Source organism: Muscardinus avellanarius, assembly GCF_963383645.1.
Source record: "Muscardinus avellanarius genome assembly, chromosome: 13".
Classification (NCBI taxonomy): domain Eukaryota; kingdom Metazoa; phylum Chordata; class Mammalia; order Rodentia; family Gliridae; genus Muscardinus; species Muscardinus avellanarius.
Genome location: NC_137799.1, coordinates 34353505 through 34370740, shown reverse-complemented (window position 1 = coordinate 34370740; position 17236 = coordinate 34353505). Strand labels below are relative to the sequence as shown.

Below are 17236 nucleotides of genomic sequence, written 5' to 3'. Positions count from 1 at the left end.
AGCAACTTAGTGACTCTCAGCACCTTAGTGAGACCCTGTTTCCAAGTAAAGTATAAAATAGGTCTAGGAGTATAGCCCAGAGGTAGAAAAGCCCCTGGGTTCCACCCCCGGTACCACCAAACAAAACAAAAAACAAAACAAAACAAAAAACATTCAAAAGCTTTGGTAGACTGTACAGTGGACGGTCTCCTCCTCACCAGTTCCCAGCCACTCAGTTGTCTTCACCAGAGGCCCTCCTTCTTGTCTGCTTCTTGTTTAATCTCCCAGGAGTATTTTATGCATGTGCAAAAAAATATGTACATATATTCTTTTTCCTTTTTAAAAAGTAGTGGTGGCACACTAGCTGCAGTTCTGGACTTTAATTTTTTTTTTTTTTTGGAAACCAGGCATGGTGGCGCACTCTTGAAATCCTAGTACTTGTGAGGCTGAGACAGGAGCATCTGGGTTTGCAGCCAGCCTCAGCTACTTGGTGAGGCCCTCTGCAACTTAATGAGACCCTGTTTCAAAATAAAGAATAATTTTTAATTGTAAAGTGTACATTGATATAGAAGTGTTTAAAAATACATATGCAATTCAAGCCGGGTGTGGTGGCACATGCTTGTAATGCCAGCATTCGGGAGGCTGAGACAGGAGGATCACGGTTTGGTGACAGCCTCAGCTACTTAGTGAGGCCCTTTGCAACTCAATGAGACCGTTTCAAAATAAAGAATTAAAAAAATAGGGCTAGGGTTATAGATCCGAGATAGAATGCCCTTGGGTTCCATCCCCAGGACCGCAAAACAAAAACAAAAACAAAAACAAACAAACAAAAACACTTGCTGGGCATGGTGGCACACGCTTGCAATCCCAGCATTCAGGAGGCTGAGACCGGAGGATCACTGTTTGCAGACAGCCTCAGCTACTTAGTGAGGCCCTCTGGAACTCAGTGAGACCCGGTTTCAAACTAAAGAATAAAAAATAGGGCAAAGGGGGTCAAATGCCCCTGGGTTTCATCTCCATACCCGCAAAACAAACAAACAAACAAAAAAACAAAAACACCACATGCAATATAAAGAATACCTATATATTTAATAAATACTGTCCACAACAGAGTTATTGCCGTATTTCCAGTAAGTACCAAGCATTAAGCTTACCATGGAATGAAAGGCAATAGTGTATTAGATGAAGTTTACAAAATAAGAAACATGAACAGCCTCTGAGTCAGAATCTCGCTTTTGGCTTTCCTAAGAGTTTATAAGGCTCCTTTTGGGGAAGTCGGAACCACAGAGTGAAGAAGAGGCATCGATGGGGTTCTCCTGTGTGGATGAGTGCAGAAGTGCGGTCATGATGGATTGTTTTGTGTTGCCTCTTTCTGATCTCGCCATAGGCTCCCTCTCAAGAGCTGGTCTAGGCAGTAGGACATGGACAAGAGCAGGAGCTTCATCACCATAGAGTTAAGATAAGCCACATACAGATGAAATTCTGGGACAGGCTCACCTGGAGGTTGGGTCAGTGTTGTATCTTTTACAACAATTGAGGTGGCTTGGGAGGCAGAAGTTCAGACCTACTAATCCTCATGGTTGGTTTTGGGGAGGGTCTTAACCCCACCCTCAGTGAATCATCTTGTTCAAATGTGGAAGACTCTCCTAGGGGCTGAGGACCAACTCAGTGGTAAAGTACTTGTCTAGAAGAAAGCAGCCATGGGTTTTATTAATTTTTTAGTGGTACTAGGGATTGAACCCAGGGATATTCTACCTCCAATTTTACCCTCAGCCCATTTTATTTTTTGTTTGGAAATAAGATCTCACCAAGTTGCTAAAAGCCTCACTGAGTTGCTGAGGCTAGCTTTGAACCTGTGATCCTCCTGTCTCAGCCACCCAACTACTGAATTTGCAGGCGTGCGTCACCATACCTGGCTGGCCCTGGGTTTTAGCACTGAAAAGAAAAAAGGAAAAAAAAAAAGTCTGACTTTAAGACTTACCTATCATTCAGGAAATTCCAGGGGTTATAGGAGCTCTGTGCCATAAACTAAGGAAAAAAGATTCTGTGTACCATAGCTCTCATTCTAGAAATTCCTTTACTTTTCTCTTCTATAGGATACTACAATTCTTGTATTTTTTGCTTTCGACTCCTTGGTTTTATTCTTTCATTTCATTACCTCTTCGAGTAGCTTCTGGAGAAAGTTACACAATTTAAAAACCTTTAGGGAGCATATGTTTGAAAGTGGTTCTGTTTTTCACCTAATGCTTGCATTATAGCCTGGCAAGTACATTTTTCTGGACGAGGTAATCTTCCTCAGCCCTGAGCAGGCTCTGCTCTGCTGTCTTGTAGCTTCCAGTGTTACTTATGAAGTCTGAAGCTTTCTGACTCTTGATCCTTTGTGTATGATTTGCGTTTTCTTTCTCCTGAAGCATGGGGAATCTTTTTTTGGTTCCCAGTATAATGTAATACCAAAAATGTTAGGCCCTCCCCTAGGACCTTATGAGGTAGAAGACAGAAGGATAGGTGGAAAGGAGACATAAGGGAGAGAACGAGAATAGCTATGGTTAAAAGTCTACATTCAAAGTTCACGTTCATATACTCTGATCACAAACAACACAATTAAATCATCAGACCTACTCCTTTGGTCATCTCATTACTTTGTCTGTGTGTCAGACCTTTGGTAATTCCGCAGTGTTACACCAGTGTAGTATTAAGTTCATAAAACAAAATAAGAACTCTCTTTTTCTTTTTTTTTTGGTGGTACTGGGGATGGAACCCAGGGGCATTAACCCCTGAATTATACCCAGCCCTATTTTTTATTCTTTATTTTGAAACAGGGTCTCACTGAGTCATAAGGGTCCTCACTAAGTAGTGGCTGAGGCTGTCTGCAAACGCGATCCTCCTGTCTCAAAACAGACCTTTTGATGAGGAAGTTATTAGAGATTTGTCATCAAGAAAAAAAGAAGAATTCCGGCGTGGTGGCGCACACTTGTAATCCCCACGCTTGGGAGACGGAGGCAGGAGGATCGTGCAGGTTCGAAGCCAGCCGCACTGGCTTACGAGACCCTGTTTCCAAATAAAAATTTAAATATGTCTAGGGGTGTAGCCTGGAGGTAGAAGGTCTTCCAGGAACCCCAGTACCCCCCCCCAAAAAAAAAACCCAATAAAATAAAATAAAACAAAGAAGAAAATACCTCTAATAGTAATATGGATATATCTAGTGTCCATCACAAAGGAGAACTAAAAATGCCCTCTCAGGTCATGTTCCTCTAACAGATTTTACATGTACCTAGCTGAGATGTAGGCAGCACATTTCTCTCCAGTGCCCACACTCTGTCCTGCCTCTCACAGTGTGTACTTCTTACCTTCTCCCAATAAAATCAATTTGTTACCTGTCCTTAACTCCTTTCTGTGACAACAAGGACCTTCAAGGCCTGAGTTGAGGTCTGCCTCCATTTGGGGGACCTCCTTGGGATCCTTGTCCTGGAGATAATTACTAACTCTGTTTTGACAGATTTTCTTTTATTCTTTTTGGTGTTGGTTGGTTCGAGTGTGTGGTACCGGGGAATGAACCCAGGGCCTTGCATTTGCTAGGCCCACCCACACTCTGCTACTGAGCTACATCCCCATCCCTTACTAATTCTTTCATGATTTCCTTTCTCCCTTTCCTATCATTGAATGTTGAACATCCTGGGCTAGTTCTCTAACTTGTTTATCTTTTTTCCCCCTGATTTCTAGTGTGTGTGTGTGTGTGTGTGTGTGTGTGTGTGTGTGTGTGTGTGTGTTACTGGGGATGGAACCCAGGAGCATTCTACCTCTGAAGTATACTCCCGGCCCTATTTTGTATTCTTTGTTTTGAAACAGAGTCTTGCTGAGTTTTAAAGGGCCTCACTATATAGTAGCTGAGGCTGGCTGTGAACCACAATCTTCCGTCTCAGTCTCCTAAATGCTGGGATTGCAGTATGTGCCACCACGCCTGGCTAGAAGCCAGACAACTTGTTGAAGGCACTATCTGGTTGAGCTCAGTGCCCACTATAAACACTGTTACTTATTTTATTTTACTTTTGGTGGTACTGGGGTTCCTGGAATTCCTTCTAGTTCCGGGTTACACTCCCAGACCTATTATATATATATATATATATATATATATATATATATATATATATATATATATATATATTTATTTATTTATTTGGAGACAGGGTCTCTTAAGCCAGCGAGGCTGGCTCCGAACCAGTGCGATCCTCCTGTCTCCACCTCCCAAGCGCTGGGATTACAAGCATGCGCCACCACATCTGGCTCACTGCTACTTATTAAACAAGTGATTGTTGTTTCTTCTTACCAGATTGGTACAGTATCTTATCATTGTTGCTGAGCCTTTTCTTGGTCCTGAAACAGTTCTGTTTTTTTTTTTTTTCTATTATCCAGCATTTCTGTTTTTTATTACCATCCTAATTTTGCCCACTTTTGTCTCTTAAACCACGGGTGGGTAGACTTTATCTGCCAAGGGTCAGATGACAAATCCTTTAGGCTTTGCAGCCTATGTGTGGTTTTTGTCACACCTACTCTTTTAAAAATGTAAAGACCATGTTTTTGATGTATAAAGATAGCCCTCTGTCTGCAATGATCCACTGCTGTAGTATACCAACCCGTACTTTAAACCATCAGTATTTTTTAAAATACATGATAGACAGCAAATAGTGAGCACTTTTATTTCGGGTCAAACTGAATTCTTTCCCCACTGCTATTTACTTTTTAATTTTGTTTTTATTATTTCTCCATTTCCTTTGCCTTTTTGTTTTCATCCTTGTTCTCCATTGATTTTCTACAAATGAAAAGTTTGTTTTGCTTAGTGAAGCCTTTGGCTTTGCCTGCTTCCCTCAATTACTTTATTCGTATCATTTAAAAACTTGCCAGTTCCATGGGGCATACTGAAAGGAAAGAAAAGCATTGCTTTTTTTGATCATTCCTTTTATTACCTTTCTCTCATTTTTCCGTTAACTTCACCAGATTGCTTTTGAGAATTAATTTTGTTTTCTTGCGTGGTTTGACCTCTTCGTTTCGTTACCTTCCTTTTTTTTCCACATGACTTCACAGCGGCCTGTGAAATGACGCATTACCAGGAGGAGATCCTTCTCAAGGGTTGTTATTCCTCAATGGGCAAACATATTTAGATTTGATGTCCAATAAGTACGTTGGGAATTTAGGAGATATTCTAAAACCTTGTCTTGTTTTGATATATTAAAAATAATATCTTCTTTGAAAATGGGCATGGGCTCTGTAGAATGTGGCAGTCTGTATACAGACTGTCTCTATGCATTCTGTATACAGAATATTTTTCTTTGTGTTAGAAATGTGGCATTTCATTCCAGAAATGAGTGCTATGTGAATATCGTGACCCCGCATAGAGAATCTGAAATACTGTTCCCTAGTAGAAAAAGTAGGTTGAATCTTGGAAACCCATTTCTAACAGTAATGGACTGGTAAACAGTATCATAGGGGTTTCTATGTAGACATTGCATCATATTATAGGATTTAGAAAGCCTTGTAAAATGCAAATCACTATTGTAGGATTATTTTTCCCCTTTGCTGAACCTTGAAGAGAAGAAACTCGGAAAGCAGAAAAAAAAATTGCAGAGAAATGGCGCCTTTCCTTGGTAAATTGTGAGCAGGAAGGTTTTACAATTAAGTTATTACTTCAGGTTTTGTTCAAGTAATGGGAAAGGCCTTTGTACATTTGGTTAATACAAAAAGCATTGTTATTAAGTTTGGTAATAGGCACGTCATGATCTTTGAGCTTCAGTGACCTTTCAGCATTACATTTCTTTTAAGTCCTCTGTTTTATGAACTCTGTTTCTGAGCATATACTGACATTTCTAGTAACAGCGTAGGCTTACCAAGAACAAGTTATGCTACAGCTAACTGTCTCTCTTTGTCTCTCACGGAGAATCCATTCTAACCCATCCCTCTCTCTTCTCTTTTCCTGAGTGTACTGACAAAATCTTACACGTGTCTCCTCATACATACCTGTAACAAGACTGCAAGAACCTTACCTATAGTGCAGTTGTTGGACAAGTAGAAGTCTAGCTTTTCATGATTAATGCCTGTTTTCCAAAGCGGTTGTATCAGTGGAGAATAAGAATTTCCTATGCTCTTCATCTTATCAAAACTTGTTATTGTCATTCTTCTTCTTTTTTTTTTTTTTTTTGGAAGATTTAAAGAAGTTTATTAAAAAGAAATACAGAAGATAGTTACATCCTCACGTTACCCAGGGGGTAACATGAGGGGGTGTTTCGAACGAAATCATCCATCTTTATTCTTAATTTTTGTCAACTTAGTGAATATGGATACATCTCATGCTTTTTTTTTTGTGTGTGTGTGTGTGTGTGTGTGTGTGTGTGTGTGTGTGTGTGTGTTACTGGGGATTGAACCCAGGGGCATTTTACCTCTGAGCTATATCCTTCAGCCCAGTTTTATTTTTTGTTTTGAAACAGGGTCTCACTAGGTTGCTGAGAGCCTCACTACTTGTTGAGGCTGTCCTTGAACTTGCGACCCTCCTGTCTCAGCCTCCCAAGTACTGGGATTTCAGGCCTCACAGGTCATTTTCACACATTACAACACCCATGTCATTTTCTTGATTATTAGTGAGTTGATCCTTTCACACACATTGTTCTTACATGTTCCTTTTCTTCCTAATTAGTTTATTCTTTTCCCTTCCCTTTTGATTATATATTTCTTAAAAAGCTGATTTGTATTTATGTATTCTGGATATTAATTCTTGTTTAGTTATATGGGTTGTAATATTTTTTGTTAGTAGTTTGTATTCTTCTTTTCTTTATGATACTGTGTGTGGGAGCAGTACTGGAGATTGAACCCAGGGGTGACCTACCACTGAGTTACACTCCCAGCCCTTTTTTCTTTTTTATATTTTGAGACCAGGTCTTGCTAAATTGCCCAGGTTGGCCTTGAACTTGCTATCCTCTGTCTCAGTCTTCCAATCACTGAGATTAGATTAATGTACCACCATACCTGGCTATGAGGCATTTCTTTATTTCAAGCTTGAGTTTATTAGTATATTATATTTGATCTTCTCAATCTTAATAGTTTGCCTTTCACACTTAGCTTTAGTTCATGAGGAATTAAAGAAGACTTCAAACTCATAGGAAAGGAGAATAAAATAACATAGACCCCTCCTTCTAACCCATCACTCTTCTCCAGAAAGTCTAATTTTGTTTCATCTTTTCTTCCTTCTTTATCTTTTTTTGGAGGGAAATATTTTAAGCAAATCTCGGCATCAAGTTATTTCACCCAGGAAGATTTGATTTACTGATATTTTTTTCTGCTTCATGTATAAGTTACCGAGAGGTATTTCATGCTAGTTTTTTCAGCTTATACTTTAAAGATTTTGAGGCTGTCTTAAAATGTTTGAATTATTATATCTTCTGCTACATAAAACGTTTTACTATTATGAAAGGACCTTCTTTATTTCTCATAATCCTTTTTGCCCTGAAGTTTCTTATATCTGATATTAAATATAACCATACCAGGTTTCTTCTATGCTAGGTGTGGTAGTTCTTATTTTTTTTTATTTTCAATTTTTTGGTATCATTACATCTTTTTTTTTTCTTTTTTCTCAGCACTGAGGATGGAACCTAGGGGCATTCTACCTCTGAACTACACCCTCAGCCTATTTTTTTTAATTCTTTTTATTTTATTTATTTATTTTTTAAATTTTAATTTTTTGGTGGTACGGGAGATGGAACCCAGGGGCCTTCTACCTCTGGGCTACACTCCCAGATCTATTTTATATTTTATTTGGAAACAAGGTCTCATTAAGTTGCTGAGAGCCTCACTCAGTAGCTGAGGCTGGCTTCGAACCTGTGCAATCCTCCTGTCTCAGCCTCCAAAGTACTGGGATTACAAGTGTACGCCACCATGCCCAGCTTCTTTTTATTTTTGAAACAGGGTCTCACTGAGTTGCAAAGGGCCTCACTGAGTAGCTGAGGCTGTCCGTGAACTGTGATCCTCCGGTCTCTGCCTCCTGGAATACTGGAATTGGAATTACAGGTTTGCGCCGCCACACCCAGCTGGTATCATTATATCCTAACATTTATCTTAAAAGCTGCACATTGCTGACTTTTGTAATTTCATCCGGCCTATCTTGGTAATTTAACTGTTAAATTTAGTTCCCTTAAATATTATAAATTCTTACATATTTCGAATTTTTAAATTAGTTTGTACCTTTGTCTTTTCTTTCCTCCTTTTCTTGCCTCTTTTTGAAATTTTTCTCTACTAGTTTCAAAGTTAGGGATTCTTTTAATGGTAACCTTAGCAATTTTAACATTATATTCAACTTACTATAGTGTCATTAATATGCTGTATTTAAACACTTTAAATACTTCCAAGCTTGAATACTATAATTATAATGCATTTTAATTTCCTTTTTAAAAAATGTAAGAGCACACAGCACTGTTGTTGTCTTATGTAGTCAACATTTTGTTAACATTACCCACATCTCGGGACCTCTTTTCCTCATCTGTGTTTGTAACTTATAGGATCATTTTTCTACTGCCTTTAGAATTTCCTTTAAATAGTCACAGGTGACAGACTCCTAAGCTTTTACCTTTTAAAAATTACATTTATTTTTCCTTCATTTCTGAAAGATGCTTGTCTTTATATAGAATTCTCTTTTATCTCAGCACATTATATGTACTCCTCCCCTATCTGTGGGCTGTACATGATTTGACTTTAGTATTGCTTTTGAAATTCAGTTATCCTTATTTTCCCCTTATTTTTGAATGTTATCTTTCTCTTCTTTCTGGTTCCTTTAAAAATATATATATCTTGGGCTGGGATATAGCTTAGTGGCAAATCACTTGCCTGGCAAGTGTACCACCCTGGGTTTGATCCCTAGTCAAAAAAAAAAAAAGACCCCTTAAAAATATATATCTTTTTTTTTGGGGGGGGGTAAAAATTCCACTATAGTATTTCATTGTGTGGCTTCATTTTTAAAGAAATTCTATTTGGAATTTTTTTTTTGACTTCTTGGAAAGTCAGAGTAGTATCTTTTTAGTTCTAGGAAGTTTGAAGAGAAATTACTGAAAATTTTTCCCTGCTTCATTCTTTAAACTTCTATAGAACTCTAGATTTTTGTTAGCTTTTTAAACTATTTTCTAAGTCTCAACTTTTTTCCCCATGTATCCCATGTCTTTGGCTACCCTGGTCTGTGCAATCTTCCTTCTTTTTCAGTTCACTAATTCTCCTTTAATTTGCGAAATCTATCATTTGTTTTGTTTTGTTTTTTAGTAAGACACTTTGTTCATGAAGGTTTGTCTGGTTCTTTTGAAAATTGACTTCTTCTGCTTTGTGGTATTTTTTTCTTATTTATTATGGATATGAGAGAGAAAGAGAATGAGTGTGTGTGTGTGTGTGTGTGTGTGTGTCTTGTCTGTGGTGAATCACTAAGTCTAGGATGAAGTCAGGTTTCTCCAGAGAGGAATGTATTTGTTCTCTTATTTGCCCAGGGCCCCTTCCAGTCCTTGACTTCTTAAACAAATTCTGGGCTTGAGGTTTTTTTGAACAACCAGATAGAATTTTAAGTAGTAGTTACCCACGTGAGGACTGGCCTGTGGCTTTGCATTCCCAGGGAGATGGTTTTCTTCCCTGTCTTTAATGCTGTGTTTGAAGGAAGCCCTTTTTCTTTGCTTAAAAACAAAAACAAAACAAAAAACAACAACAGCAAAAAAAAAACAAAAAAAAAACAAAACAAAACAAAAACCAACCAGTCCACTTGGAATAGGATTTATGAGTGCATTTAGGAAGATGTGCTTTTGTTACTGCTTTTCAGCAGGAGGATTAATAAAGGTTCCTAGTCAACATATTGCTGGAAACAGAAAACTCTGTCTCTTTGTTTCTTTTTATTCCCACCTAGTTTTACTGTTGTTGAGAGGAGAATCCATACCTTGGACTTCTTTGGCATTCTCTGTGGTATGGTGCCTAGAATTCAGTGGACACCCTGTTAAACAGGTAGATGTGTAGCTGGAATGCACTTTGATGGTTTGCATTATTTTATATCTGATATATGTATATTTTGGTGGTACTAAGGATTGAAATGAGAGACATTTTACCTCTGAATTATACCCTCCAGCTCAATTTTATTTTACTTTTTTACATATTTATCTTATAGCCAGTTGAACAAGAAATGCATATATAATTAAGCAAATAAGCATGACAGTATCCTCTTTGGTACAATACTATATCCAGTCAGTTAAAAAAAAGTTGAATTTCTTGAACTATTGCAATAGACTCTGACAATTCTGTGTGTGTGTGTGTGTGTGTGTGTGTGTGTGTGTGTGTGTGTGTGTTACTAGGGATTGAACCTCAGGGCACTCTACCTCAGAGCTACACTCCATCCCTATTTTGTTTTTTATTTTGAAACAGGGCTTGCTAAAGTGATGAGAGTCTCACTATTTGCTGAGGTTGTCTTTGGTGGTACTGGGGTTCTTGGAAACACTTCTACCTCCGGTCTACACTCCCAGACCTATTTTTATACTTTTTAAATTTGGAAACAAGGTCTCTTAAGCCAGCAAGGCTGGCTTCGAACCTGTGCGATCCTCCTGTCTCTGCCTCCCAAGTGCAGGGATTACAAGCGTGCACCACCACGCCCAGCCGGTGGGGTTGTCTTTGAACTTGTGATCCTCCTGGCTCTGCCTCCCAAGTACTGGAATTACAGGCATATGCCACCACACCTAGCCTGTTTATAGATTGTAAACTAAGACTAGAGGAAGAGTCTGGACAGAAATCTGGTTATTAGTAGGGCTACAATTTAGACTCATGACCTTTGGTTTATAACATAATTCTTTGTTCTGTTAACATTTGACATTTCCTGGTTATTTATCTAGATATGAAAATTCTGGAGAAAATATTACAATAATAATATGTGAGTGAAATTATCTCTATCTTTATACAAAAGAAATGTATAGCTAAGTGTTCAACTTGCTTAAGCTTTCATTAGTGACATAAAACAATATACTGACTTCTGTTATAGAAAGCAGAGAAAAAGACAAAATTTTTTTTTTTTTTTTTTTTGCTGTTGCAGCTTTGTGAATAACTTTTGTTGTAAAATATAGATAATTGTCATCTTTCCCAACAGGTGTGTATGTAATATAGATTGCAGTGGATACAGTTTTAATCCCGTGTGTGCTTCTGATGGGAGTTCCTATAATAATCCCTGTTTTGTTCGAGAAGCATCTTGTATAAAGCAAGAACAAATTGATATAAGGCATCTTGGCCATTGCACAGGTAAAATCCATTCTACTGACTCAGGATCCTGTCTTTAAAAATATTATATGTCCATAATCTTATTTTTTAGTGTTCCAAATTTGTAAAATGTGAAATCCTTGAAACTTTTTGTTATTGTTTATTGTGTATTTCAGAATTTATTCTGTTACTTAGAATTTTTTCTTTTACTTATTTTCTGTGTGTGTGTGTGTGTGTGTGTGTGTGTGTGTGTTGCTGGGAATTGAACCCAGGGGCATTCTACCTCCAACCTATAACCCCAGCCCGATTTTTTATTGTTTATTTTGAAAAAGGGTCTCATTAAGTTGCAGAGGGCCTCACTAAGTAGCTGAGGCTGGCTGTCAAGCAGGATCCTCTTGTCTCAGCCTCCCAAGAACTGGGATTCCAAGTGTGCACTGCCACACCTGGCTCTTTTTTTTTACTTATTTTCATCAGCCATGCTTCTTGTTTTTTTTTTTTTTAAATTTAGTTAGTAAAGAAAATCCTAATAGAGTTAGATGTATTTATAGTACTAAGGTAGATTCAAATTAGATTATACATAAGAATTAGTCAATTTATTTTGTATCTCTAAACTTTTTTCCCCTTTGATCATAGTCATTGACTTTGTTTTTATATTATCTCTTTGTAGTTTTGGGCCTACAGTACATGGTATATGTAAAGTGTAGATTTAGGTGTGATTGGAAAAATTATGAACTTTAAAAATTATTTTTCCTTGCATTTTCTTATAATTTAGAAACTATGATACCATATAAGAATGTGTTTTGTTTTCTCTCCCTACCATAAATATTGATTGTCACTGGAGCCAGAGTTTCTTAATCTATTTTCCTCCGTAGTACTCACATGGGCTGGAATACTGGAACATTTTCTAAGTAATACACGTTATCCAAGCACATTTCTGTGCACTAGGACTGTACATTGTTTCTGCTTACTGGTTCCATTCCCTGCCCCCTCCTGCCTCCCTTTGGGGGCTTACTAAAGGATTATGCTTTTATCTGAATGAAGAGGGAAAGGTTGTAAACCAGGGTTTGGTACTTTATTTTGGTAACATTATTTGTGGCACACTGCCCAACTGACCACAACACCCAAGAGTATCAGTGAAGTTCATCAGAGGGTTTCCAGGTCGGGCTGTGAATGGGCATGGTAGAGCAGACCATTTCCTGACAGAGGTCTCCTGTAGGTAGGCATTCTTCTTGGCTTTGATCTTGAGATTTTGTTTTATTTCATGGGTGGCATTTAGAGTTTAGACGGGAGGAAGCGCTTAGAGCTTATGTTCTCGGAGGAACCAGTACATGTTTGGATGGTACCCCCTAAAATATCAAGTTCATGCTTGAGAGTTTTAGTTGAAGTTTATGCAGCTTTTGACTGCTCTGGAATGGTTGGCCTTTGGTTTTTGTTTTAGTCCCTTCAGTGGTTTCCCACCTGTACTTAATTGTACCTTCCCACGGCCCTCCCTTGCCGTGCATCAGAGGCCGGAGCTTGTTCCTCCCAGCAGGCATTTACAGCTCTTTTTGGTCTTCCCAGTCCAGATGCAATTCATACATCAAGGGTCTTTTTAAAAGTGGTAAAATGTTTGATAACACAGCTGAGATTCCAAATTAAACTTAATCTGAGGTTTCTAGGAAAACTGTTAGGAGAAAATAAATCTTGAGGTTCCTTGAAGAACAGCTATGTGGCATTTTAGTTTGCCCAGGAAAGACTTTTTGGGGAAGGAGTGATACTAGGGCTTGAACACAGGGACATTTTACCTCAGAGCTACAACCCCAGCTTGATTTTATCTTTTTATTTTAAATGAGGTCCAAGTTGCAGAGGGCCTCACTAAGTTGCTAAGGGCCTTGCTAAATTATTGAGGCTGGCTTCAAACCTGCAACCCTCCTCTCTGCCTCCCAACTACTAGGGTTACAGGTATGTACCATCACACCTGGCTAAGAAAGACTTTTTAAAAGGTAGGTGGTATTTGAAAAGAAATCAGACTGCTCATTATGTATGCTAGGGCTGCTTTGAGGCCAGAGAGGAAAAGGGGACAGTTGATGAAAGAAAGGTAGAAAACATCTCACAGTGTTATATACTTCAAAACATTTTCTAGCGTGGTGGCGCACGCTTGTAATCCCAGCATTCAGGAGGATCGCAGTTCGCGGACAGCCTCAGCTACTCAGTGAGACCTGGTTTCAAAATAAAGAATAAAAAATAAGGCAGGGGGTGTAGCTCAGGGGTAGAATGCCCCTGGGTTCCATCCTCAGACCCACAAAAAAAAAAAAAAAATTCTACATGATAAATACATACAGTGTTACCTGTTTAGAAAAATAACATAATGACAGAATGAATGAATGAACGAGTGATAGAAAATGTGAGCAAGATCTGTACCAAAAGTTAAGAAGGACCTGAGTATTTTGGATAATTGGGTATTCCATGGCCTGATTTTAAACATCATATGTTTCTTAATTTGCAAACTGTTTTCTCTTACAGACACAGATGAGACTAGTCTATTGGGAAAAAAAGATGATGGACTACAATATCGACCAGATGTGAAAGGTACTGAATCATTTTCTAAATTTTTTTTTAAATTTAATTTTTTTTATTGGTGCACTGTATTCATACATCATAATGGTATAGAAAAAACTTTTGTAGACATATATGCACACATCACCCAGTTAGCCCCTACCTGATCCCAACCCCGTTCCCTCCCCATCCCTCCTTCCCATGCTTGGCTTACTGTTTGACATCTAGTATTATAGCAATTTATCTAAAATTAACAATGATAATCTCACATAACAGTTTCATTTGTCTGATACCAAGCTTTTGATGACTTAAAGATAACATTTCAATATTTCTTTTTGCTTTCTTTCTTACCAGAGAATATTTTTTCTTTTCTTTTTTTTTTGATGAAACTATCACACATTTATTTATTTATTTTTCAGAGAAAATCTATCCTAATATGGAATATGGACTCTAGATACACAAAACAATCTCAAAAAAGAACAAAGCTAGAAGATATATATTTTCTGATTTCAAATGTTATAAAGCTATAATTGAAACAGTGTAATACTGTTATAAAGGCAGATATATAAACCATTGAAGTTAAATAAAAGCCTAGAGATAAATTCTTCCATATATTGTCAAGTTATTTTTGACAAGGTTTCCACAGACATTTGGTGGAGGAAATAATAATCTTTTAACTAAATATTTTTGAAAAATAATAATTACATGAAGAAGAATAAAATTGGACCCTTACCTAATTCCATATACAAATATTAACTCAAAATAGATAAAAGACCTAAATATAAATCTTAAGACTATAAACTTTTAGAAGAAAATCTGGGTCATAAAACCTCATGACATTGAAATTGGCAGTGTTTTCTTGGATATGATTTCAATGGCACAGGCAACAGAAGGGTAAACAAACTCCCTAGAAAATAAAAAAATTGTATATCCAAAGACAATGTAAACAGAGTTAAAAGTTACTGATAGAATGGTATAAAATATTTCCAAATGCTATATCTGAAGGTATATTAATATTCCAACTAGAAATCCTAAAAATTAACAACAATAAAGGCAAACAATACCATTTAGAGATAGGTAAAAGACTAACATAAGTAATGAATCTCCACAGATAACCAATCTTAGTTGTCTGTTGGATGGAGAATCTTGTTTCTCTGGTTCTGGTGTGTGTTACCTATTTCTTCTTTGTAGTTAATCTCTTTGAGTATTTTCTCTAGTGCTGGTTTAGAAGACATAAATTCCTTCAGTTTCTGTTTGTCATGGAAGCTTCTTATTTCCCCATCTAATTTGATAGAAAGTTTTGCTGGGTAGGAAATTTTTGGCTGGAAGTTGTTTTCTTTCAGAGTTTGGAATATGTTACTCCAAGCCCTTCTGGCTCTCATGACTTGGTTTGGGAAGTCTGGAGTGATTCTAATTGGTTTGCCTCTGAATGTCACTTGGCCCTTAGTTTTTGTTGCCTTTAAGATTCTCTGCTTGGCTTCCACATTGGTCATTTTGACAATGATGTGGCGTGGGGATCCTCTTCTCCGATCCTGTCTAAAGGGAGTTCTATAAGTTTCCTGGACCTGTGTATCAACCTCTTGCTCTATGTTTGGGAAATTTTCTGCTATTACTTCCTTGAAGAGATTGTTGATCCCTTTGGTTTCACTTTCTTTTCCCTCCTCTATTCCAATTATTCTTAGGTTAGCTCTCTTAAAATGGGCCCATATTTCTTCAATGTCAGATTCCTGCTGTCGGATTTTTTCTAAATTAGAAACTATGCATTCATTTTTGGAGTGATCATCTTCTAGGAGCAAGATTCTATTCTCCTTGTGGTCTAATTGGTTGTTTATACTTTGAATTGAGGCCTTTACTTCATTGATTACATCCTTTATCTCTTTTTGGCTCTCTCTGAATTCTTTTCGAAACACCTATATTATTTCTGCAGTTATTTTCCTGATTTGATCTTCTAGAAATCTCTGAATTTCTGTTTTATCAGGATCTGATGTTGTTGGGTTGTGGCCATTCACTGCTCCATTGTTATTTCTCTTTCCCATGATTTTGGAAGTTTGCGCCTTCTCTGGGTTCTTCCCTGGGTCACTACGACTTCACTTAAGGTGCTCTGGATCTCGAGTCTGTGGTATCTCAGTCACCACTACTCCTTTACTGAGTTGTATCGCAAAGTCTCAGACCCAGGGAGTCAATCAAGGCTGCTTTAGACCATGGAGGGTGCCAGGCTGGGCGTTCTCCTGCATGGAGTTGTGACTATAGTGTGATATCTCTACCACCACCACTCCCACACTGGGTCAAGTCCCTGGGAGTCAGTACTGGGATTTCTCCTCTAGGGGCCACAATTTGACTCACTGTTGTTGAGTGTGCCGATGGAGCTGTAGTGGACTTGGTGAATTTGCTGCTGCCGCCCCGGTGGCAATATGGCGCTGCTGCCACACCCTCATCCGTGAGGCTGGTGTATTTCTTCTCTGGTTTTGCGCTCCGCTCTGAGTCCCTGCAGGGTGCGCTGAGCCCAGCCTCTGGGAGCTTTAGACGCTCCCCGCGCCGAAAAATCTGCCGAATCCCTCCCGGCTGTTTCGCAGAGGCTCACTTCGGCTCGCTGTCCGCCGCTCCTCTCTGGAGCCTAGTGGGCTGTTGAGTTTGTTGGTCTGGTGCTGTCTGATGACGTCGCCGCTGCCGCCAGCAGTATGGCGTTGCTGCTGCGTCCTCGGCTGTGAGGCTGGCGTATCTCCTCTCTGGCTCTGAGCTCCGTTCTGAGTTCCCCTCCTCTCTGGAGCCTGGTGCTGGAAGGAAAGATAGCGTCTGCACAGCTCCGCGCCGCAGCTCTGGCTGCAGCACTGCAGTCTGGTTTCTTTCTGGTGTCTCATTTTTTCAGCCCTCTTTTTCTCTGTCCCTTGTATTTACCTTTGTTTCTCTGCTGATGGTGTTTTCTGGCTATGAAAGGTGCTGATTTTGTGGTAATAGAGATTGTTTGTTAGCGGGGCTTGTAAGCCTGGCTTTTCTCCGTCTCCATCTTCCCGGAAGTCTCATTTTCTAAATTTTGACCAACTATTGAAATACAGTTATTAGAAATCCTCAGTACTAGTTTCATCACAGTACCTCCAGCTTTGCTCCCTTTAGATTATGCAGTTGATTATTAGTATTAACTGAAACAGCTAAGATGCATCTCAGTTTATAGAGTGCTCTCATATATGCTTCTTATTAGGTAAAATTCTTGAGATAATTATAGACTTGCAATGCATTTGTAAGAAATCATGCAATTACTTCTGTAGGCTCTACTGCTAATACTTTCCCTTTGTACCCAGGTCTTTTAACTTTGTCCCCTCTGCCTGGAAGTCTTTATTCTTCTTTGGTCTCCTATTAATCTTTTTAGTTTTAGCTTGGGAGTCGTTTCCTTTTAAGGAAGAATTCCTTGACCCTTACATCTGGATTCGTTGCCTCTTCTTCCATCCTTTCCTATCGGAGCACTTAAGTGCTCTATTGTTATCTT

The 17236-nt window shown here is 38.5% G+C and overlaps 1 protein-coding gene across 1 annotated transcript in view; it reads left to right on the top strand.

Annotated features, from left to right (window-relative positions):
• LOC308272145 (tomoregulin-1) overlaps positions 1–17236 on the top strand; it is a gene marked incomplete at both ends in the record, with an annotated part of 102844 nt that overhangs the window by 58853 nt on the left and 26755 nt on the right. Inside the window, 2 exons of the mRNA XM_080708920.1 lie at positions 11114–11262; positions 13723–13788. Coding sequence (XP_080565046.1) covers positions 11114–11262; positions 13723–13788 — 215 coding nt within the window. The remainder of the gene's footprint in view (positions 1–11113; positions 11263–13722; positions 13789–17236) is intronic.